The sequence below is a fragment of the Pagrus major genome, chromosome 5 (genome assembly GCF_040436345.1).
Source record: "Pagrus major chromosome 5, Pma_NU_1.0".
NCBI classification, from domain to species: Eukaryota; Metazoa; Chordata; class Actinopteri; order Spariformes; family Sparidae; genus Pagrus; species Pagrus major.
The window spans coordinates 7670889-7696335 of NC_133219.1; the positions used below are offsets into that span (position 1 = coordinate 7670889).

A 25447-nucleotide genomic window follows, 5' to 3' on the forward strand; every position below is an offset into this window, starting at 1 on the left:
ATTGCTCATTTTCTGCAGTATCGATCAGGTCAAATTTCACCATGGTACTGGTACAGAATTGAACTGAAGTTTTTCAAGATGATGTATCGAAGTTATAAATTCTGGTTTTGTGACAACACAGTTTAAATAATCATGTAAATACACTGTGTAGAGCTGTGACAATTAATAAATTTTCAACTAATTAATTGCCAACCAGATTCAGATCAATTAATCAGTTTGAATATTTTATGAAATAAAATATATTGTCAAAATTCTCTGATTCCAGCTTCTTAAATGTGAATAGTTTGTGGTTTCTAAATAGACCAAACAACTAATCGATTAATCATGAAGAAAATAATCGCTAGTTGCAGCCCTAAAATGTGTCTTGATCTGGTCAATTTTGTGATTAAAACCTGACCTTTATAGAGAAATCTTACATGTCAAACAGGAATCTTAGGGAATCATGAATTTATTCCAGAAAAGTCAACATATCCAGGACAAAAACATTTCCTATCCCTATGAAAAATACATTAAGGTGAAAAATAAAGCGAAATGCATGGCTCATTTGGAGAGTTAGGACATTTTAGTTCTAAAACATAACACAAAAGTAAAAAAATTAACATGCAACAGTTGTCAAAGTTCAAAAAGTAACCAACTACATGAACTTTAAAATACAGTATGAAAAGGGGAGGAGTAGAATATGATTCAAAATCTGCGCTGTTTGTTAGGTCCATAGTCTCCAGGCCCGGGGAGGCCTCTGGGGAAGCCACCCTGGCCTCCTCCTGGCATGTTGTTGTTGTTTCCTGGCCCGGCCATCATTGGAGTATTCTCAGCAGCCATGCCGGCAGCACCACCAGCAGGACCAGAATTGCCACCCAGCGAGGTTCTGTTCATGGGCATCCCGTGATTGCCCATATGCATCCTCATGTCTTGCTCCCTGTTTTCATTGAAGTTGCCCCTGAAGCCCTCCTGCTGCCTCTTCATCATCTCCTCGTTGCGCATCCTCATCTCCTCCTCTCTCCTTCGGCGTTCCTCCTCCTGCCGGATCTCGGCCTGTTTCCTCTTCTGCACCTCCTGACTGTGGAGCTCCTCCATCCTCCGCAGCTCCTCCTGGCGCCTCAGCAGGTCCTGCCTCATCAGCATCACCTGATGCTCGTGTCTGGCCGCCTCCATCTCAGCTTCAAGCTTCTCCTGAGCCTCCTTCATGTTGCGGTCCACCATGTCATACTGCTGCTTCTCCATCTCCATCAGAGCCTTCCAACGCATGGCATACTCATACTCGAAGGAGCCCGGCTGAGCAAATCGTGGAGGCTGCTCGCGCTCTTTGTGATACTGCTGGTTTTTGTTTATGAGCTTTTCTGACAGTCCTTCCTCCTCATCCAACTGGTCCATAGGTTCCACTGTGATAGGTCGAGGGAAAGCTGTGAGAAGATAGGCACCATCACCACACTTATCCAAAGCCTTTCTTGCAGCTGGCTTTGAGGTGTACTCCACTATCCCCTTCCCTGTGGGCCTCCCTCGGTCATCCACTATGACCACTGCTCTCTCTATCTGACCAAACACAGCGAAGGCTTCTTCCAGCAGCTCGTTGGACACAAACTCTGGCAGATTTTTCACACTTAAAGCAGCACCGTGTGTTGCAAATCTCACCCGGATGGGCCTGCCTCTGAACGGAGTATCATCCAGCTCGGCTCTGGCAATCTCTGCAATGATCCTGGTCTCCAGCCGGATGAAGCCGAAGCCCCTATCCTTGTTAATAAAGATCTCATTGGCCTTGCCGTACTTGGCGAACAGCTTCTCGAGTTCCTCCTCAGTGACTCCGGTCGGAAGGTTACCTACAAACAGCCTGCTGCGCTGAGTGAAGGTTTTCTCCCCGGGCTTCCTGAAGCTCTGCAGGTCCAGGGTTAAGGCCTCATTGGGGCTAGTCTGTTCGCTGGGATCAGGCTGCTGCCCGTTCGTGTTTCCTCCGGGTCTTCTCTGCTCTCCCTGGCGGTTGGGGCCATGATTCTGCTGGGGGCCTCTATTTCCTTGCATTTTTCGCAATTTAATTAAAACCCTAGTTTGTGTATAGCTCGATAAATGGAGCAAATAGTGGCGCACAAAGAGCTGCGAAAATGGCGAAGCTGCGTGCTGCCGCGACGCTATTGTGACCTAATTTCCGTGCGACTTGTGTATATAAATCGGTGACGTAATTGTTGTGCGACGGTGCGAGAAAAACAAAAAACGGTCTCGGCTTTTGTTAAATCTTATATTCTATATACCCAGTATCCTCTCATTTACTCTTAAATAAAATGTAGGTAATTTTCGTTTAGGTTTATGGTACTTTAGCCATTGTGTCACTCTTACATCATATTTTTTATTTCTCTGTACGCAGTTCTCGCGAGAATACCCATTCGTCTTAAAAAAACCCAGTGATGTTGAGGGGGTAATTCCGCGGGAATCGTATGTCTTTGCTCGCTGACAAGAAATCAAATCAGCGGTGCCAGAAAATATAACTTAAACCTGATTTAAGACAAGTAACACCGAAGCTCGACTTTACCCCTCTAAAGGTAAGGGCGTTAAAACTGTCACATTAGCGGTACTCTCAGAAAAGCTGGCATGTTTTGGTAGAGCTCAAACAGCACGACTAGCTGTCATTAACGTTAAGTTATGCTAACATTCTTGACTTGCTAGCAACAACAACAACAAAAAAACGCTTTCTACCCGTGCATGGCAGCCATTAACTGTATATGTACCAACGTAGATACATTTCTACCAAACTTACCTCTTCCTCTGCTTCAGGACAGTCATGTTCTCCGACCTGAGCGCCCAGACGGAGGGCTCCTCTCTGCTCTGCCGCCCTGCCTCCGAGGAGCAGGGCCCGGTGTTTGAGAGGATGTCGCTGTCCTACAATCCCTGCTCGGAGCAATACAGAGTCGGGGAGAGGAGTTTCAGTCGCCAGTATGCTCATATTTACGCAGCACGACTCATGCAGATGAGGCCATTGCTGTCAGAGAGAGCCCAGCAGAAGTGGGGTAAACTGAGGACATCTGGGACTCTAAAGCATCAGAATCATATGTCCATACATTTTCTAATCTTTGTCTTTTTTTTGTCTCTGCCAGGATCAAATGTGCTCATCAGGAGGCTGTGTGATCTCCAGACAGGGGAGCAGTGTTGCATTGTGGGAACCTTGTTTAAGCGTATGGACTTGCAGCCATCTATTCTGAGAGAGATCAGCGATGAGGTCTGTAGTCATGCTAAATACACCAGCTGACAAAATAATAATCAGCAGCTGGCATGTTTCATGTATCCTGTTTCTTCTTTGCCTTTTTTCCTCTTCTTCAGCACAACTTGCTGCCCCAGCCTGCAAGAGCCAAATTCATCAGTGAGACAGACGAGCTCATTCTGGAGGACGAGCTGCAAAGGATCAAACTGGAGGGCAAAATTGACAGAGACAAGTGTGTCACAGGTCAGGACTTTTCTTGAGGTCGTGCCACTTAAGGATCACGGTAATGCATAACTCAAATACAGCTGTGGTCACATCTCTTGTAAGTCATGACGTCTCCTCTCTTTCAGGTAGCGTTATTGCAATATATGGAGCTGAAAGGAATGATGGGAAGTTCACAGTTGAGGACTTTTGCATGGCCGATCTTCCTCTGCAGACACCAAGGCCTGCACTCAGCTCTGACAGGTAAACACATACACATATACAGCTTAAACCCTAGCCTTTTAAGGTAAAAGATTCTAATGCCGTTATCTGTTGTCATCCAGGTTTGTGCTCCTGGCCTCAGGACTTGGTCTTGGCAGTAGTCACGCCGACAGCATGCTGGGGCTACAGTTGCTAATTGACATGGTGACCGGGCAACTCGGCGATCAGGGGGAGCAGAGCGGGGCGGCGACCATTTCTAGGGTCCTACTGGCTGGAAACCTGCTTAGCCAAAGCACCCAGGACAAGGATGCCTCGACGAAGGTAGCTAACACTGGTCTAAACCTGACACACATTTATTTACATACAGTATGTTTCTTACTAGTTTTACTCTTTCAGAAAATAAGTTGATGTGAACAGACTCACTGAAAAACGTTCCTTAAAATACCCGTTTTACCCTCTCTGTGTGTCAAGCCCAAGTACCTCACCAAGAAGACTCAGGCTGGTAGTGTGGAGGCCATTCGTCTGCTGGATGAGCTGCTGCTTCAGCTCGTGGTGAGTCTGACTCACTGAATTGAAAAATGATTTATCATTCATAAAAAATGACTGAATAATTTATCTTGAAAATCCTTTTTAGATTCAGCAGCTCCGAATTGAGCTCTCATAAATACAAAGAAAGTTTCCAGATTCAAAAGTATTAGAAATAAGTAATGCCTGTGACTTGAGACTAAAAAGTCATAATACAGATGTGTCACTGTGTCACTGCCTTTTGCTGTTCCAGGCCTCACTTCCAGTGGATGTTATGCCGGGCCAGTATGACCCCACCAACTATACCCTCCCACAGCAGCCTCTCCATCGCTGTATGTTCCCCCTGTCCTCAGTGTACCCCACACTACAGTTGTCCTCCAATCCATACGTAGCTAACATTGATGGAGTGAGGTAAGCAACGCCATACACAGTCACTATCTTCTTTGCTTCTAGTCTAAGTAAGTGTGTGGATGTTTCAGCTTGTTTGTTTGTTTTTCCCCAAAGGTTCTTGGGCACATCAGGTCAGAATGTCAGTGACATTCAGAAGTACAGCAGCATGGACAGTCACCTGGAAATACTGGAGGAGACGCTACGACTCAGACACCTGGCACCCACAGCGCCTGATACACTTGGTTAGTCAGACCAGTTGATGCAGAATAAGACACAAACCTTCTGCGTGATATTGGTTCAGATTAATCACACTGTTTTCTTTACATTTTTGTGTCAGGTTGTTACCCATTTTACCAAAAAGACCCTTTCATCTTGGAGGAGTGTCCCCACGTTTACTTCAGTGGCAGCGCTCCAACCTTTGATTCCAAGCTCGTCAAAGGTCAGCGTGTGATCTGTACATGTACATTACAATATTCTTTCTTTAGACTCCAGATATTTACAGAATTTTTGTTTTCTTGGGCTGAACAGAAAAAAAAACCTGTTTTGATTTTTAACATTCAAAGCATCTATTTATGTTTTCGAATAAAGCCTTTTGACAAAACTAAATGATTTTGGCTTGTTTAAATAAATACACCGTCTTTATTGACTGTAAATCAAACTGGCATTTTATTAGACACATTTCTACAGTCATTGTTGGTTGTTGGATCACATTAGTTGGAAACAATCCTACACAGCCAACACTGGAATGTAATTCTACACAATACTAATATTAGTGTAACCTAAACTTTATCTGCAACTGTGCAGAAATATCACATTTGATGAATGAAGGAAAAAGACACGCACAGAACTCAAATTTTGATTTAAAATCCGAATGTTAACGTTATGAATGAAGCTAAATGATATTGTTATCATGATATGAGACTACATATCATCTTAGATTTTGGATCTTTTTATTGTGATACAAGTGTTGTCTTTTCCTGGTGGTAAAGGCTACATTACAGGAAAGTGATGTCATTTTCTTAAATTACCAGACTGTCACTACTTGTTCTTATACTTGCCTTTACCCATTTCGTCATTATATCCACATTATTGATGATTATTTAAAATCTCTGTGTGTTAGTATTTTGTGAAAGTACCAATAGTCATCCCTACAATATTATCTCGATATCGAGGTATTTGGTCAAAAATATTGTGATATTTGATTTAATAGTCCAGTCACAGCATTTATGAAGTGCCTTTTAGGCGATTTCAAAATATTGTGATACATACGGTGCATCGAAATATAGCCAAAAAATACTGTGATATTATGTGATATGATATTATATTAAGGCCATATTGCCTAGCCCTACTGTTTTCCTTCTTAATAATGTGCCAATATATTTCCTCTTCTCCTCTTCTTGCCAGGTCCTGATGGCCAGGAGGTCCTTTTGGTCACTATTCCAGAGTTCAGTAGCACCCAGACAGCCTGCCTAGTCAATTTACGTACTCTTGAGTGTGAGCCTGTTAGCTTCTCGGCTTTCTCCGCTGACGAGGATGAGGACAGTGAGATGAACATCAGCCACTGAGGGTCCACATCCACACACAACTCCTCAGACACACACATACACATTCAGACTAATTTCTATTGACCACAGACTCATCACATCAACACTGGGCTGATAATCACAGCCCTTGTTACACTGCTGTCCAATGTCATGAAGGTCAAAGAATTGCCGTTAAACAGAAATCAGTGTTCACAAAGGTGCTAAAAAAAGAGAAGACAAGAGTTTTGTGTATTAACAAGCATTTATTTGAAAAATAACTCTTCTACCCCGACTGTCTGAGGAAACGTGACAGAAGATTCTTTCCCTCCTCTGACTCTGTTACCAGCCTTTGAACAAATGCTTTTTAAAACCTTTAGTGACTGTTCATACTGTAAAAATATGTCTGCCATGGATGAAGACAGTGTAAATAATTAAACTCTGAAGTAAAAAAGAAGTCATGACTTTTGCTTATGTGTATCCACAATATAAAATCTGTTCATGAAGCAAAAAGACTGAACAAGTCAGAAAAATGCAATCTGTCAAAGTGAATTATGATGAATTAACAGGGTCCTTTTCTATTAAGAGACACTTTGTTAAGTATTAGATACACTATCTTTATACAATGAGTGTAGTTAATATTCTGCACCTTGTCATTGCTTATGCACAAACACGTGATTCCTTGTTTGATTCTTTATCAACCTGCTCAAAGTGCAACAAGGCAACAAACTACAAGAAGGAGAGGACAGCTGTGTGTTTACTGAATCATGTGCATTTAGTTTAATAGTCATCGATCTTGTACTCATAGTTATAATCCAGGATGGAGTCTGTGAAACCGCCAGGGGTTGAGGACTGTCCCTCCCCTATGACCCACGAGTCGTACCAGGATGTGGTGGTCTCTGGCGTTGTGGGAATTGTGGTTGTTGGGGGTAATGTCGTTGTCGTTCTTAACCTCATTAATCTCTGTTGGCGAAGGCGACGGAGACGAGCTATCCTGAGCCTCCTCCGCCTCTCGGCGCTGATTCGTGAGTTCTCTGAATACCCGTTGTTGCTGTCAACCACATGCCTGTTGCCGTTAGTGACTGCAGGGTTCTGTACTCTGTTGTTACTGTAGCTGAGTCGGATTGGCTTGTTGCCGTGGAGGGCCATGATCTGCAGAGAAATGATGAAAGACACTTTATGAACAGGGTTTATACAAAATCTTGAAAGTTTAGAAAATGCTTAATTTTAGAATGCAACCAATTTATCGATTGGCCGATACTGGTGTATCACAGATATATCCGTATCGGCGCAGTATTGTCTGAAATGTGGCGATGTGAAAACGTATTTTTAATAAGTGTTTTTAATGCAGTGAGATTTTAATGCAGAAAAAGATGCTGGGGGTATTTTTTAATAATTAAATTCCCAGGAGAAGTTGACTGTTTTGGTGCTCAGATGTCATTTCGGACAATAAAGGGTTTGGTCTGTGTCTCACCTGTTTAATGCGGTCCCAGTTGGACTTGGCCAGGTTGAAGCTGCAGGCGGTTGCTCCTGACTGGTAACCCACCACACAGAGTTTGGTCACAGGGGAGAAGCCCTCAGCTCGAGCTGTCACACGGTACTCGCCCGGGTTGAGCATTCGCCAGTAGTCCCCTGTTGGTGCTACAATGACAAAGAGTAGATAGACGTTTTGTTTCAAGCCAGAGGGTGTATATTGTGGTTCAAAATTAAAACGTGAGAATCAGTAAGGGGAAGACCGGTAGTCTGTCAACAGACCTGTGGTGACATCATGGTTTATTCCCTCTACAGACACTGTGGCATTTGCAATGGCGTTCCCCTGCTGGTCCTTCACAATGCCCCTAATGCCACGATGCACCTACACAGAGAGGGCAATAGTTTAATAAACCTGTTTATTGAGGAGTAGAGTCACGCTAGCAGATCTGCATTGAGCTAAATGCTAACAGGCAACGTATAGCAGGTAGAAAGTGTACCATGTTCACCACCGTAGTTTAGCATGTTAGCATGCAAACATTTTCAAATTAGCTCTTAAAACAAAGTACACCTGAAGCTGATGGGAATGTCTTTCGTTTCATTTAATCATGGAGAAAGTGAGATTTTGAGCTGATGATGATGGTGCTGGATGAAAAGCCAGGGGATCACCAAAGTCAAGAATTCATCCTTTGGGGACAATTTATATTTGTATCAAAGTTCTTGGAAATCCATCCAACAGTTGTTGAGATAATCCACCAAAAGCCAAAAATGTAAAATGGTGACAAAGGAAACAATCCATCAACAAGCGATCATGAATGTCTGAATGGCAAAAAACTCATGATCTTACTAAGTATATTTGTCTCAAAACTATCTCATTAAACTTAAAGCAATATTATGTAGAAATTGACATGTTGTGCGATTTGGTACCCCCCACAGTGAGAGAGGAGTGTGAGTGGAACCCTACAGTCTGATCCCATTCTCACTTAAGTTTCACTACAGAAACAAGTGATGGGGGGTGGAGTAGCTGTGACAGACACCATTCATCCTATTACAAGACACTGTACCATCAAAATGATTTTGAAGCTGTTATTGTAAAGGGAAAAAGTTACATAATGTTGCTTTAATATAAGAAACAATTAGCAAAAAGGTTGCATTCCAGTAAGATAAATGCAACTTGTTTGTAGACAATTTTAACTTGTTGCACTGGCAGATTTTTTAACTTATTCCAAGCCAGAAACACCTTGCTAACATACTTATTTTTGAAGTGGCATTACAGACGTTGCCTTCCCTTCAACCACGCTGCTAAAATGACTGAATATGAAATGGATTGGTTGGCAAGTTTAATTGGTCCCAAATGTTACAACAGTTAATATATGATGAGTAACATTTGACTGAGTGTTGCTCAAAGCAGTCTTCTAAAGAGCTACAACCCTGATTCCAAAAAGGTTGGGTTGCATGTAAAACAGAAATAAAAGCACAAAGCAATACTTTTTAAAATACTTTTGGACCTGTATTCAATTAAAAACAGTACAAAGACAAGATACTTAATGTTCAAACTGATTAACATTATTGTTTTTTGTAAAAAATTTTGTAAAGCGCGCAAAGTGAGAAGAACCACAGCATCCTGGCTTTCTTGGAATCAGAGCTGTACTTTAGTGCTTTTAATTGAATAAGTTCTCATGAAGATGCTTAACTATGCTTTCCGGCCATGGTGAGAGTTCAGAGACTGCAGTCAGTATATTGTACGTCTCATGTTGTGTGAGTATGTGTGACTGACCTGCTCCATGAAGATGAGCATGGCTTCTCTGTTCTTCTCCCACTCATGCACCAACTCATTCTGATGAGGGAACTTATCACATCCCAGGAATACCGACAACTCAAAACAGTTTGTGTTCAGATAGCTGAAATCATTCATACCTAGAGAGGGGAGAACACACACGTTAACCTCAGAGCCTGCACTGCACATATTGTCCACCAGGGTGTGTTATAAATACATGCAGACCTGCAAAACATATAATGAACCTACTGGCGTCTACTTACTTCCTGTGACTGGCTTCCATTTGGCCCGGTTGACGATGCCGTGCCCCCCTGCAGGAGTGCCTCCGTGGCAGGAGCCGTGGTAGTTGTGTGTCATGGTCAGGTGTGTAGAGGCGTACGAGACAGCCAACCACCTGAACAGGGACTCGTCTGCTATCACCCGAGGCTCATCCTCAGGCTCAGAGTGCTGGTAGCCGGCGCTTCTTCCTCTATCATCCTCTTCCTCCTCTCTGTGGCCGTAACCTTGGTTGTAACCTTGGTTGTAACTGTGGTCATAGCCAGGGTCGTGGCCGTGGTCGTGGCCATGGCCGTGGTCGTAGCCGTGGTCATAGCCGTGGTCGTAGCCGTGGCCGTAACCACGGTCATAGCCTTGGCCCCTCCACTCCTCCTCAGGCTCTGCGTATCCCCTTCCTCTCCAGTCCTCCTCTGGTGCCTCTTGATAGCCCCGTCCCCACTCTGTCACATCAAAACCTTCATCTTCATACCTGTAAGAAATTATTGTAGTTATTTAACAGGATTGTAACTTTGAGTGGTTTGTGGATGAGAAAGGAGGAGGAAAATGAGAGCTTAGTAATAAGAGTGTGAAGCAGGGTGACAATAAGTCATACTGTCTCTTCTTGCGGCTGTGTGGTTTCTGGCTCTCGGTAGGCTTGTTGAGACGTAAGCTGTCATAAGGATAGGCAACAATTGACTCCCCACCCTGGAAGTTCGCACCCAACACAAATGGATAGCTTTTCATCCAGGAGATTATGGCCCTGGTTTCCACAGCAATCTGGAACAAAAACAGGAAGATCAGGATCACACAAACAGTGGAGAGAAAAACTAAGTAAGCAGTATATCCTCATTTCTGTTTACTGAGTAAACCACAATCATTTTTATACAGTACAAAGGTCTTTATTTATACTAAAACATACACTTGTCTATGAGGAGAGGAGCTTTTAAGGGAAAACTAAAAGAAGTCTACTGTAAAATGTAACTCTCCACCTTCCCAAATAAATGAGAACTAAAACATAAAAAAGGACAAAAAATAAAGGATTATACCACATTCAATACTTTGCTCTGCAATTATGAATGCTCACGTGGATAAGCTCAAAAGAAGGAGCCTGAGAATATGAACAGATGTGTCCACAGGATATGCTGAATTCACAAGAAGGCCCAAATAATTAAGAATTAGTCAAAGTCAGCATTTCACAAAACTTGTAAAGTTTCTCAACGACTTACAAAATTGAGTGAATTGAGAGAACTTCTCTCCTCATCTATTTCTCTCCCTCTTCAGTTCCTTGCTGTAGCATGTTGGTGTTCAAGTTTGCCATCTGCTGTAGTGCAGAGCATTCTCAAATTGTTGGAAACTGTTGTTAATAACTACTAAAAATAAGTTATTCTGGTCATTCAAATTAATAGAAGAAACGTGAATGTCGCGCACCATTTACAATGACATCATCATATAGACTGATCCCTCAGCACCTCAAACTGTGACTGACTTCCTGCGTCCCTGGTCGCAGGGTTGTCTCCCACAACCTTTTCATTTTAAAAACGTTTGCTTCTGCCTGATGTGTTGTGATTAGTATTATATTTAAACGTAGCCGGTCAATAAAAAGATGCTTCTTATTATATGAATTCTTGAGCACATTTAGATATAACAATAACTGCTTTTGCCCTAACTGGAGATTTTCTGTCCTCAGCATTTACGAATATCCTGTTATAAGACACAACAATACCCTCCTCCTTACCGAGCTGTTGAAATCAAAGCTCTCTGGTATGGGTATGTGGTGATTGGGGGTGAGTTTTGGCACCATGCCCTTTTCTTCAGCATCCCACAGGATACTATTCAGGTCGGGGAAGTTCTGAAAGATGTCAACGCCGTCGTTGGTGAAGTGCCCCGTGGTCCATCCACTCAGCTCTGATCCCTGCGGGGGAGAATTCAGATGAGCTACACATGGAGCCATGTCATCCCAGACCACCACCACAGCATGATTCACTGGCATTTCCCGTTCGTTTCTCTCTTTGTTACTTTTTGTTTGGCAGTTAAGAAACTTTTTTTTTTTGATGAGCACAGTCACTGACCGCCTCAAAAGCTTCCTCGTGTCCGTCAGGGTTGAGTGAGGGCACCAGGTGGATGCGTATTCCCTCCACCAGCTGCTGGGCTCTGGGGTTTCTGTCTTTGTACTCTTTGCACAGGTACTGCATGAGAAGCAGGATCATCTCCCGACCCACAGCCTCGTTTCCGTGGAGACCCGCCGTGAAGCGAAACTCTGGCTCACCTGCAAAGACGACCAGACAAGACTGTAGTTATTTGCCTCCTAACTGTAATCAGCTGACTTCCACCCGGTGTTTATTAAGATTAACAGGAATCATCCGTGGTGCCATTGAGACCCAACAGTCCTCTGGTTTTAATAGAACTAATTTCAGACTGTTGGGACATTTGAGAAACAACTGCTGGTTTTGGATTTCCCTAGAATGAAAACACCCTTTTAGAATTTTATTTAGGTATTGATAGTGAAATATATTGCAAGATAACCTGTTTATCTGTTATTAAACTCTTCTATCTGCATATTTCATGGTCATATGAACACATCCCCACCTATTTCATGCTCTGTTGGGTTGCCAGAGATGATCATGGCCATGATTTCCCGTCCCTTAGAGCTGCGGCCCAGGCTGTAGATGCTGGTGATGTTGGGACACTCGTCGTGCACTGACTTCATAAGCTGAACACGTGAGAAGAAGGAGACAGTCAGTGTTGAAAGTATTGACTATCATTTTGTTTACACATTATTTCTGAAATAGCTGATGACTATTAAAACCATGAACATAAGGCCTCTTCACAGACATGTCGAAGCAGCTAAAAATCCCTGCAGCTTATTAAGTTAAAGGATTCAACATGTTCAACAATACACAATAGGTCAATCTGATTTATCTGTGCTACTGAGAAACATTACAAATCATCAGATGTGCTCTGAAAATTGGGAAAATGATGGGCTCTGTTCTTGATGGGAAGGTTCAATGTTGAATTCTTCCTGGGAAATTATTTAGTCTTTAGGAAAATAACTGAGGATTTCCTGTGGAACTCAATCATCCAGCAGACGATGTGAGGATGTAGTGGTACTCACTGTAACCATGTCTGTGTAACTGTGATGTTTGAACTTCAAATAATCGACCGGAGTCACTTCGTTTTGCCTGTACTGAACATCAGCTGGATCTGTGAAACAAAAGGGAGCAAAATGTGTTATTAATTTCACGTGTGTGCTCATGTTTAAGTATGTTCATGTCTTTGAGGCTCACCATGCACGGGGCAGCCGAGGACCTCCAGCCTCATACACAGAGAGCCATTCCAGCTCTGAGGGATGATTCGGATGTAACGGGCGAGCACGGGCTCTGCCAGCTGGTTCATCACTGGAACGTCCTTATCACTGTTTCCAAAGAATAACTGGGCCAGAGAGAAGGAGGTAAAAATGAGTCAGAGAAAGAGGGGGGAGCAGGGTGCAGTATTAACTTTTTGTTAAGTGCTAGTTCCAATTTCACTGGCCACTCAATGGATTACTTCTGTTTTTTGGCTGCTGAGTAAAGCAAATCTACCAGCCACTAGCATATTTCACCAGCATCTGATGTGGTGCATGAGGAAGTTGCATCATTTTGGGTGAACTCACCCAGTCAGCGTATCCATCGTGGATGGTGGTCCATTCTCTGCTGTCATTGCTGAAAGCCAGTAAGTACGACGTCACAAAGTCATTCCTGAAACAAAACGACAAGTAGGGTTAAAATGATATTGCGATATTTTTAGGCAATAACACGATACACTTTATATCTTTTGATGTTTTGAAATCTCAAAAAAATACTTGAGGCGACAAAATTGTATCAATATTGTACTTTTGCATGTTATCAACATGAGATTTGTGATGAATAATTATCAGTAATGTGGATATAATGACTAAGTGCATAAAGGCAGGTATTCGAACAAGTAGAACAGTTTGGTAAGTTCAGAAAGTGACATCACTTTACTGTAATGCAGCCTTTGTACTTGAAAAGTAAGACAGCCTGAAAAGACAACACTTACGCCACATCACGATATAACGATATCAAAAATCTAAGACGATATGTAGTCTCATATCAGAATAACGATACAATATCGATATATTGCCCAGCCCTAACACTCTCATGGCAATATGTTGAGTTCGGAAACTGCAGCGTATTTTTTTTGTGTGTTTTTGTCTTACTCAATAGCAGAGTCTCGTCCTTGAGTTATGACCCCTGTGAACTCTGTCTCCTTGCGAGCATCGATCTCAAACCAGTGAATGCTGTCCTCTGAGTTTGCACACCACGCTCCCCCTCTCATGTCATCTTCTTCGTCTGAGCCCTGGGAACCAAAGAGACCAGAACACATGCTGCTAGGTCCTTTGACTCAGTAACAGATTGAGGTCATACACTTTACTGTGCAAATTCAATCCAAATATCAGCTTATCATGCACTGACATGCAAGTCATTTAACTCTGCACATACATCACAGATGCCATAATGACTCGGAGTTCAAGGAGGGTAGACAGCCTAAACCTTTATACAGTTTATCAGCTGATTTAAACATTGCTGAACATAAACTGCCAAAGCAGCTAATGGAAATGACAGACTCAACAATAATAGTATTTTCCAACATGTGTCTGGTAGCTGGTGTTTATTTAAAGGCTTGTCTGTATGTAAGTGATAGCTGTAGTGTATGTAAGCAGTCCTGCTCTGATTGTTGTGTACCTGCATGTTGAGGCGCGCCCTCTGAGGTGCAAAGCTATACTGAGACATAGAGGAGGCTGTGAGCTGGTCTGGCTCGATCTTATGAGACTCCATCCCCAGGGGAGGACACTCTGCCACGTACACAATAGAGAGAATCAAATGATATGTTAATCATATTAGCAAAGCGTATGCAATGTTTTCCAGCTTTACTCAAACTTACTCTTTGGCTCTTTGAAGACACGAGGTCTGTTCCTGGCCCGCTCCTCTGCCTCCTTCAGCTTCTGCACTCTCTCTGGCAGAGGTCAGAAAAACAGTCTTAATGCCAAATAAATTGTGCTGTCTTGGCTGAATATTTCCTCTCTCTCTCTCTGCCCAGAAATGATCTAGGAACTCATCATTATTTTGCAGATTTTAAATGCCAAAAGCCCCCAAGAGGAACTGGGGGCTGGAAGGCTGAAATAAAACAACCCAGATGCTCTGATTTTCCTCCCAGTCCAAGTGTGCTCAGATCAAACTCAGATCAGCTCGACCCAGATAGTTTACTATTGAAGAAAACTGCTGAATCCCATCTATCATTGTCATAATTTATATTCAAATACACTGACCTGTATCTCACATTGACACACTAGTTTATTGCTGGTAGTATGGCTTCCATATGTCTTACTGACAGTGGGAATGTGAAACATGTTCAGCTCATGTATAAGCAGACAAACACATGCACCCATTGAGTAACTTCAGGTGGGCGTGGGTGACTTGTTCAACTGGTGGAAGAATAGTTTGCTGATGCTTTTTCTGTAACATAAAGTACATTCACGTTTACCCAAAATTGAAAATTCAGTCATTATCTACACACCTTAGATGGAGGCCCAGAGATCCCAAATTGACTTGAAAAGACATTATTTACACAATTCTTGAACCAAAATCTTCACTGTAGCTGCAAAGCTTAAAGCATTAGCGCACATCCCGTCTGAAGTGGGTGCAAGAGCTTGTTATTCTGCCTATGTGGAATATCGGATCCTATAAATGGCCAGGCCGATAATCAGTTGACTCATAGTATTTAAGTACATTTAATATCGATACTTTAAGACTTTACTCAAGTACTATTCGTATGGGTGACTTTCACTTATATTAATATCTTAACATGATATCTTTACTTAAGTATGACTTTTGGCAAGGCAATTTTTTTTTTTATAGAACATTTAAAGCAATATCCCGAGAGCAATTGAATGTGCTTTCCGGGATAAGGATACAGCAAAAGAGAAAAGATTTACACTGCAAGTAGAAGTACAGGTAGTTTTATTTTTTATTTTTTTGGGTAGTTTAACAACACCGCTGGTGACCTTTCTTTCAATAAAATTAACCTTGGATCCTTATTTATTAGTTGCTGCGGTGAACTTTTTGAACTTGAACTTTTTTCGGCCTCTGAAGGGAGAATGTCTGAAAACTTTTAGAACCACTGGTGTAGGTGTCGACACACATCTGCATTTGTGCCTCTGTGTCGCAGATGAGTGCTTCAAGACTCATAAACGTCTGAATTTATGCCCAAAGTGAGCTAAAAATGTTTTCCACTTCAAGCAAAGATAGCAGTGAAGCGTCCACACAGGAAGTGCCCTATTGACACCAGTCCCGACGGTGTTGTATATCATCCTCTCGCCTTAACCGCCATCTAACCTCACTACACACAGCCGACACGTAGCAAAAAGGAGCTGAATGTGATGTGAAATACTTCAGAGCAAAACATTACAACATCATCTGCCTGCTATTCACCCTCGTTGTTTTTTTCTTTATCACTTATACTAATCCACTGCATGCACATCATTGTCAGTTGATCCCCCTCCCCACATTCGCTTTGCTTCAGTCCAGCTCACAAGAGATTTATGAGCTTTTTTTTTGGATGATCTCCATTTTGTTTTGGAAGGATGAACTCTTGTCCTTGCGGAGCAAGTTAAAGCAAGTATCAGAGGCCCACTGACATTGGCATGGTGGGAAATCACATCTGCATTCTGGTATCACAGAAATGTGATCAGAGGGCGGGAACACATTAGAGCTGTTATCTGTTAGTACTTTTGAACTGAGGTCGCAGGCCACATTCTTTGCTTTGGCAGCGACAGTATCACATGTAGTCTGACATGATTGTGCAGAGAGCTGTTACGCAAGAAGAAAAAAAAGGGTCCACATCTGGGTTTTCTTACCTCTCTCCTGCTTCTCTCTTTCTTTTTGAGCTCTCTCCCTCTCCTTCTCCATCCATTTGTCGTCTGTCTCGTCTTCTTTCCTCCCTGTGGAAAATAGGAAAATTAAGGATAATTTTATATAAATGGCTATAAATAAACCAGCCCAATGTGCAGCAGTGTGTATGAGTTTTTACAAGCCATTAGGAAAAATAAACAGTAAAAAGGTCACAAAAGATCAGTTATAAATCTGGAAAGTTATTGAACTGTTTATAAATTTTCCTTGCTGCCTGTTTTGCTGGCAGGAAGTCTCACTGCAAATTAAACAGTGGATCTAATATACAACATTTGTTTATGGATTTGTTTCAGTTGTGTGTGTGTGTGTGTGTGTTATGTGTGTACATACTTCCATATTCGTCGTAATCATCATACCACGTCCCTTCATAGGGAGTAGCGGTTGTCGGCTCCTCTGTGTAAAAAAAGACCAAACATGGAGTCAGACGCCTCATTCAATCACTGAGACGCATCGCTGCATCACAAGTAAGATTTTATGAGAATACATGGTTTAATCTGCAAAGTTTTACAGGTTAGTACAGCCCTGATTTATTCAACCACAACAACTGTTTTCTATTTGGATGCCACTGTGACGCCCACCATGTAATTAAGTTGTTAAATCTTTAATTTACATTTATGAGAATCATAACAGAGTTCTGATTTGATGACAGGTCTTTTTTGTTAATCCACAACAAAACTGAGGAACGTTTTGTTGACTCTGTGGAACCAAGCAAAGCCACCCACTACTGTTCAAATAAGTAGGGCAGGTTAGCTCACAGTCTCACTGTAATGTTATTCCCATGTGTTGCCCATGATTTCTCATCTGCTTCCACCCGAAAGGCACAGATGGAATGGACATTTCTTCTACATCTCAAGTCTAGGGAGATTTCTTACTAGTTACCTGCCTAATTCAAGTTAAGTTTGACGTATTTCTAATGTGTTCAAGTGACTGCAGTTACCTGGTAGGGTTTCTACTTTGATTTCAGGGCTGACCTCTTTACCATCAGGGAATGGAAGATTATCTGGAGCCTCAACTGCAGGGGTGTAAAAACAAAACAATAAAACATTTAAAAAGGTCAAACAGAGGGATTAAATTAGTGTCAGAAGCAGACTGGGCAACAGGAGAAAGTAACTCTGAGTGTGACTGAATCAGTGGAAACGTTGGAAGAGCAGAGGTGCTGTACAGTTTGCTGGAAACACAGAGTAATGAGAACATGTCAGTCTGGTCCAGGGTGTCGCAGAGCCACAAGACACACAGTTTCCTACATCTGATCCTGTGGAAAATTAGTTCAGTCACTGCTGAATTCAGGTGGATGGAGGCTGGAAGAGATGAAGATCCTAAAGGATAATTGTACCGGGTATTACTTATTCGAACAATGACTTATGATTATCAGAGAGCTGACTTTGGATGATGCATTGCAATAAATATCATCTAATGGAAGTTGACTCTGAATTACAAGTTGTCTGGAACAATCACTGATCACTATTTAAAGTAACAAAGCAAGCCAGTCTTTTGCTTCAACAACAGTGAGTGAGTCATGATAACTTAAAATCTGTAGCTGTGATTCACAACAAATGTTTTGTTAGCTTGGTTTCTTTAGTTGTGGAGCCATTTTAAAATGTATACCATCCAGTATGGTTGACTGAATGTTCGACTGATCATTCAAAGACCACATCAAATCATGTTGTTTAGAAACATCGGGCAGCTTGTTGTGTTTTACTGAGCAAGATTTTTCTAATTTAAGGAAATTTCCGTGTCTATTTCTACAAGCATGCATAGATGAGTCATGTGGTCTTCTCTCTGATTCAAATTAAAATTATATCTACTGATGGAGAACAATGTTAACCACTTCCTGCACTCTTTCTTTGAAACACATTTTCAGCCATAGATTTCAAACCTGGATTCACTGATCTACTGGATGCTTGGCTGTTAGCAACACAGTAAAATAAGCAGTGATGAGGCAGCATGGTGCATGTAGGAATCAAACTTGAAACTGCTACTGAAAAATTAAGTGCAAACAAGCAATTTAACTAAATAGTTGTCAGTGCAAACTACGAATGCAAGATATAGCTCAATAACAATTATAGGCCTGTTGCTCTGCTTCTCACCAGCAAACATAGGTATCACTGCCGTACCACCAGACTAACGAGCAACTTCTTTCCTCAGACTCCACCATGAAAAATGCTTTAAATTTTTGGAATCCGACCCGGTAACAGGCAGTAAGAATAACTAAGAACAATACAGAAATAGCTATTTTCTTGCTGATGGTCTCATTTGCTTATCTGGATCATATAAAGGCATCTTTATTATATTGAGACTGTTTGATAACCAGTTCCTCAAAAGGATTTTTTTAGTTTGTTCCCTCATGTCTTTGAGTCTTCTCAGCCTCAACATTTGTTACAGTTATGATTTCATGCATTATCTGGTTTTTCAGCGGCAATTATCAGCGTAAATTATATATAAAGTTCTGCGAAACATCAGAATCAAACGTTTCAAAACCCAACTTCTGTCACACACTTCTGTCTGTACTCAAATCATTTTCTTTGTCGAGATAAATGATCATTGCAACAATAATGGTCCTAAGGGATCATTATAGTTTCATCTCACACTATTCATGTTTGATAAACTGTCACCCCACAAGCATCCTCATTCAAAACAAAGCAAGGATATGAGTCAGACATACATGTGGCATCCCAGTAATCACTGTCATCTGTCCCTGCCTTCCCATCAACCTCAGGCGCAGGGGGGGTTGGGTCCACCTCTTGCCAGTAGCTGTCATAGTTGTCAGTCACAGGAGTGTATAGATCTTTCTCCTCTGGTTTCCAGTAGTCATCATAGTTGTCAGGCATTGGAGTGGACAGCTCTTTCTCCTCTGGTTTCCAGTAGTCATCATAGTTGTCAGGTGCTGGACTGGACAGCTCTTTCTCTTCTGGTTTCCAGTAATCTTCATAAGCGTCTGTGACTGGAGCAGCTGGGTCTTTCTCTTCTGGTTTCCAGTAGTCATACGGAAGATCTGTCATTGTAGTCTCAGGCTCAGGCCCGGATGGTGTGGGATCAGCCTCCCAGTAGTCATCGTCTGGTTTCCAATACTCGTCTGACAGAAAACAGATGGAAAGGTAGTCTAAGATGTCAAGACTAAAATATTTAAATGGTTATTAGATTTAGATACTTTTTACACTGCTTTTTAAATGCTAATAAATATTAACTAACTCAATTAGATTACATCATTTAAAGAGTACTCCAGTGATCTAACATAGCGCTCCCACAACATTGCGGCACTCATGATAGATGGTTTAAAAAAAAAAGGCAATGAAGAAGAACCAGAGATCTTTATTTGAATTCACTGCATTCTAATCAAAACATAGCGCCTATGTTACCCACTGCAATGCAATGCAACTCGTCCGCCAACAGTTAGGATGGAGATACTGCAGTGCTATGCTAGTAGTGGCCAATGTAGCCTTGAGCCTCAAGGAGAAATGAGGAGCGGGCTACTTTGACGTTGTATAAGGGCTATTATAAGAAGAAAAGATTTACAGATCTTGTAAAAGGGGGTCAAAATTTGAGAAAAAATGTCTCTACAATATTATGATTTTTTCTCGTACATTTGTCACTTTAATCTCAGAGAATTTCAGATTTGTTTTTTCTCGCAAATTTTGTTCTCATCTCCTGGAATATTACCCCCCTTCCCCAGTTCTGTTGGCCTTAATCCACCATTGTAGGCTACTGAGGTCTGGTAACTTCACTTCTGCCTGACTCCACACCCCCATGATTTTTCCGCTCCAACTGATGCTGACTCAAGTGACATCACTTGATACAATACTTGTGCAGTTCCATCTGGAGCCTAATAAGACTATAAAAGGCTTTATAAAACTTTAACTTTTATAAAACCTTTCACATACTTTTACAGCCAAACTCCCCAGGAACTGTAAACACAAACAGACTTTGATGTTTCAAAAGGGTGGAGTTCCCCTTAAATTCTTCTTGCTTTGCCTTTTTTAGTTTAATAATGGAGGAAAGTCTTGGACCAACCCAGTGCTGTATTTGGGGATATTAGGTATAAGGGTCCAAATAAAACACAAAAACACTTTGAAGGGTATTGCAAATCTCCAGGCTGAAATATAGGATTTCCTCCCCACCCCGTTCATTTGTGTGTCACTCACCAACATCAGGATAGGGGTAGTCTGTATATGGCTCAGTGGGTGGTTCAGTCGGGATGGCTGGAGGCAGCAGACAGACACAAGGTCAACAACATTCATCCAAGTCATTCAAGTACAAACTTGGCTCACTGCTCTGTTCTGTCCTCACGTGTTGTTGTTGGTGGTAGAGTTGTGGTCGTCTGCCTGTCCTTCTTCTTTCCCTTCTTGTCAGTTTTGGGCTTTTTGGTGGCGTTGGGGTCCTTATTCTTCTTCTTGTCCTTCTTCTTCTTTTTGCCTTCCTCTGGTGCTCTCCTCACCCTGCCCAACAAACCTGGAAAGAGGAGGAAAACAGGAGAAGAGAGAGGTTTTCCATAACTAGAATAACTATTCATGCATAAATGATTGTCTTTTTTCTAAAATCTCTGAACACTAGCCTAATCAACCACCAAACTGAATTTAAAATGAACCCTCTTTAGCTGTTATCACTTTATTTTTCAAGTGATGACAACCAACATTTTCTTAGCAGGTCAAAACCTTTCAATACTAATCAGACGCCAAATTGTTAATCGATGACTCATACTGAGGACTGAAGTAAACACTCCAAGCTTACACAATTCTGATTCTTAATCTTGTTTGTATCATTTTTACACAACGTGAGACTGAACTTACGCAATTATTTCTTTCCTGCAAAGTCAAATCTCAGTGATGCCAGGGAAAATCCAGACAGCCTGATGCATTTCAGTGGTTGCTTGAGGTCCATCAGTATTTCCTTCTGAGGTTGTCTGAAGTTCTGAGGCACTTCATGGAAAACACTTCTCTGTCTTTCCACTCATTTTGCTCCATCAACCACAATTAAGTTGTCTTTAATGTCACTAAATCTGTCCAAATATTCATTAAACGTATCACTATCACCTCAGCTACATCTTACCATAAAGCAAAAACCCATCAGTGAGACTCATCAAAGGGTTAGTTTGGATTTCAAGCTTAGTTAGAAAGCTCTAGAGAAGAGGTCTATTACAAATATCAGGCATGACTGTGCATCAGAGTCAGCATTAATCATGCGGGGCGCACAGCAGCAGTGGAAAAGGTCAGTGTCGTAAAAATCTGCCTGCAAGATGCTTGACTCGGTGTCTTCTTCTGTTGTCTGGTGTGAGCCAAAGAAATCCATCTACTCTAGTTATTCCCTCCTGTGTAGTGGACAAGGGAAGACCTGGACTTGCTGGTGCCTGTTGGAGACTGAAGAGTTTGTGTCTGTTTGTTCTGCATGTCGTGTTGAAGCTCAGACCTGAACAACTTACTTGTTTTTCTCAAACATATCTGGATTTATCGCTGGGGGATGTGTGGATAGATAAGAAAATAGATACAACTGTAATCTGTTATGGTCACTGAGAAAAAATGTGTAGTTAAATTACATCTACCAATCAAAATATTGGTGATAATCTGAGCATATATTTCTTTTAGGTGAAATGCTTAAACAATATAATAAAAAATTCTACTGCTTTGCATTTTTTGGTATGCAGGAACTCAACTAATTTGAGTGCAACATCATCAAGTAGAGTAGAAGCAGAAGACAACATCATTTATCATCTTTAGGGAAGTTACACACACAGGCCTGAAACACACATGCATGCACAAACAGGACCTTTACACGTGCAATGTATATAGTGATGTCAGATCCAGGTGGCTGTCATGTAGTCAGGAACCCTGAGCAGTTAGGGGGATCCGTGCCTTGCTCAAGGGAACCCCGGCAGTGCTAAGGAGGTGAACTACCGGCTACCAGTCCACGCTACATACTGACTGGTCTGTGCAGTCTTGAACTAGCCCCCCTCTGGTCCCTAAGCCCAGTCCCCACAGACCAAACTACCGTCCCCCTAACCTCCATCCTATCCATCTTGTCAAGGGGAGGATGGCTTCCAAGGGGCTCCATTCATTGGACAGCATGCACTTAAATACTGAGCGTTGTTTTTGTTTTGTTTTTTGTGTTTTATTACGCTTTACTGCCCAGTTTGAAACATTTGTTGGAGAGTAATCAAATGTAACAGGTGATGTTACTCCGAAGAAGTAATTATAAGTTATATTACTTGTCAGATTGCTCTAGGCTTGACCAGTAATCTGTCACCCAATACATTCAAAAGCAACCTTCCCATCGCTGTCTGTATCTTATGGTTCAGATTATAATCTTCTGCACTCACCTGTCTGTGCAGCCTCATCTGTGTCTCTCTTGTGCTTGTTGCTGCTTCCCAGTGGATCCACTACAAGTCCCTGCTCACTTTCTGGGTCATCCAGGGACTCATCTCGCAGCTGATCCCCTGCCTGCCTCTCCTCTTCAGTCTGCCGGAGAGAAAGTATCCCCCCAGCACTCTCCCCTCCTCTGGGGATCAGCAGGCAGCACAGGGCCAGCAGAGCCACAGACACAACCACAGTCTGGCTTTTCATATCTGCTGCTCTTCCAACTGCAGAATCCTTTGGTTTGGGAGTTTTTACTTCTCCCTCTCAGCCGTCCAGTGATGAATCCAACTCCGTCTCTCCACCAGAAGGTTTAATTTTCGCCCTTTCCTCCCTTGCAATGTGATCCACACTTTTTTACTCCAGCAGGGAAACTTCTGGAGCTCCTCACAGCCACAGTGTCAAGCACACTCAGACAGAGCTAGACAGAGATGGAGTGGGAGGGGGGTAGGGATAGGCAGGGTGGGAAGGGAGGTGGGTTAAAGAGAGGGAGACAGAGAGAGAGAGATGCAGAGTAAAGTAGCAATCCAGTCAAATGACTAGACTGGGTTCCTAATTGCCCCGCAGCTGCGGTCAGCTGAAAAAACAGTGTAAGGCCAGAGGGTTCCCCTCACCTGGCTGACGAGTCACAACAGGTGCAGAGCTCAGACAGGAGATGGGGGGGAGGATGATAATGGAGGGCAGGTGAAGCCTCAGACAGCAGGGGTGGAGATAGAAGCCAGCTCTTCTTCGTCCAGAGCTCCTGTTGAATGCTTTTTGCCCTGCAGACTCACCAAAGAGCAGAGCTGCAGGAGAGGAGTGACTCCTAGGACACTGAATTCCACAACAAGAGGAGGAGGAGAAAGGGGGAGGTTAGGGATTTTGTGTGTGTGTGTGTTAACAAAACCAAACACCACTAATCATCAGCGGGAGGAATTCAAAGAAAATGAAAACAGGCAGGAGTAGAACATAAATTCTTGTTCAGTCCAGGACTTGTTTTAGTTGGGAGAGAATATTTGCTTTCCATCTCGTTTCGTGGTGCTCTGTCACTCTTTCCTCAGCGTGTTGCGTAGCTCGCTGTCTGCTTTCTGGAGAAGAAGTTATGGCAGGCGAGGGGGCCGTGGAGGAGCACACACACAGGACGGGAGGATTGTTTGAGCAGATGACAGAATTATAACCTGAAGATTTGGTGTTTTCTTTGCCATCCCCCCATCTTCTTCCTCCTCTGTATACTGTTTGGAGAGCCTGTTAGGGCCTTGAACGTCTAGTATTTTTTTCCAACAGTCTAGTCAAAGCACATCCTCCTGTCCTCCCTGGTAATCCAGAGCTTTTAACTTTCACTGAGGAATGATAGATCCATACTGGGCCTGAAATGAAACTCCAGGTGATGACAGAAATGACGACATTTTTGGTGAAACATTCAAATTCTCAACAACATCAGACTGTGCAAAATATGCCAGAGTAAAAAAGGCCATTTGTGCAGACATTCCTACAAAATGCAATGACCTCAGCTCCAGTTTTTGCTCCAGTTTTCCAAAGAAACTCCATCATCACCTGCAGTCGTCCATGAGAGGAGGCTTATTATCCAGGAAGGTCTGATGTTAGAGTAAAGCAGTTGTTGTGGAAATTTGTCTTATTTGTGAGATATCTGAAATAAACTTCAGCAAATACCAATTGTCTTTTAAGGATTTTATTCTTTATAAAGAAGGTTCAACAATCAACAGAGTGGCATGCGGTCTGAAGAAAGAAGAACAAGATGAGACAGTTGAGAAACCTTTTTGTTAAAAGAAAGGAGTGCCCTGTGTCCTTCTCATGTCTGTACCAGGTTCCGTTCCCATAACAAGAGACACATATCTCTCTCTGTGCAGACAGTACAAGAAATCAAGGATGTAGGAAGAACATAGTGAGTACAATGTAAGACATAATAATGATATAAGAACAATATAGTAATACAATTTTCCATTACACAGTCTATTACAAAAACACTGTACAGCTCACTGAAGTCCTGTTGACTCTGCTCAGACAGTCATGAGAGTGATTTCCTCTGAATGGGTCTGAGGCACAAACACCTGCTTAAATAATTCAGTTCAAACACACTCAGATTGTGGACAATAAAACAGAATTGGATTAAAATCACTAAAATCAGAAAACTATTGCCACGTGCAATCATATCTGTGGAGGATATGACTAAGACTGTGAAGAATTCACTAGATAATTCAGACTACAGTTAGGTCAAGCAGAGGCCTTTTCAGCTGGCGAGGAACCAGACACACACAGGGGAGCTTACTGGAAAATACTTGGTCTTTTTTTTCCCCCTTAACTATTTCACAATACAGACAGAAATCTGTAGCAGCACTGTCTTCAATAATAAAAGCCAAATGAAAGCATCAAAAACAACATGTGAATCAATTCAATTACTCACTCATAAGACATGGATTAGATGAAGGCCAAAGCAGCTTCTTCTGATGAGGAGTATTTCTTTTCTTACAATGGAGGGAAGATGATATGGTTTAAGACATGCAACAAGCAATGGAGGAATATAGCTAGCTAGCTAACTTCCTCAAATATTGTAATATTTTGAGGCACTTGTACTTTTATTGTGTATTTCCAAATTGTGC

General features: G+C 42.1%; 3 protein-coding genes across 3 annotated transcripts; 1 reads left to right on the plus strand and 2 right to left on the minus strand.

The window, feature by feature from the left end:
- Nucleotides 1-430: 430 nt before the first annotated feature.
- nono (non-POU domain containing, octamer-binding) lies at nucleotides 431-2113 on the minus strand. The gene has a single exon (XM_073465638.1). The coding sequence runs from the start codon at nucleotides 2011-2013 to the stop codon at nucleotides 685-687; it is 1329 nt and encodes a 442-aa protein (XP_073321739.1). The 5' UTR covers nucleotides 2014-2113; the 3' UTR covers nucleotides 431-684.
- Nucleotides 2114-2156: 43 nt separating this feature from the next.
- On the plus strand, nucleotides 2157-6499 carry pold2 (polymerase (DNA directed), delta 2, regulatory subunit). Its single transcript, XM_073465637.1, has 11 exons — nucleotides 2157-2528; nucleotides 2761-2993; nucleotides 3081-3202; nucleotides 3304-3427; nucleotides 3535-3649; nucleotides 3730-3928; nucleotides 4079-4159; nucleotides 4386-4543; nucleotides 4637-4764; nucleotides 4860-4961; nucleotides 5927-6499. Exons 2-11 carry the CDS (start codon nucleotides 2768-2770, stop codon nucleotides 6085-6087), a joined length of 1416 nt encoding a protein of 471 aa, XP_073321738.1. The 5' UTR covers nucleotides 2157-2528; nucleotides 2761-2767; the 3' UTR covers nucleotides 6088-6499.
- On the minus strand, nucleotides 6289-23579 carry aebp1b (AE binding protein 1b). Its single transcript, XM_073465636.1, has 23 exons — nucleotides 23465-23579; nucleotides 22817-23271; nucleotides 20794-20955; nucleotides 20649-20705; nucleotides 19172-19582; nucleotides 17447-17521; nucleotides 16840-16902; nucleotides 16458-16541; nucleotides 14486-14557; nucleotides 14287-14396; nucleotides 13761-13900; nucleotides 13194-13278; nucleotides 12829-12973; nucleotides 12657-12745; nucleotides 12131-12254; nucleotides 11614-11810; nucleotides 11280-11456; nucleotides 10158-10321; nucleotides 9553-10034; nucleotides 9290-9429; nucleotides 7798-7897; nucleotides 7517-7683; nucleotides 6289-7194 (listed from the first exon to the last, which is right to left on the minus strand). Exons 2-23 carry the CDS (start codon nucleotides 23058-23060, stop codon nucleotides 6823-6825), a joined length of 3660 nt encoding a protein of 1219 aa, XP_073321737.1. The 5' UTR covers nucleotides 23061-23271; nucleotides 23465-23579; the 3' UTR covers nucleotides 6289-6822.
- Nucleotides 23580-25447: the final 1868 nt, after the last annotated feature.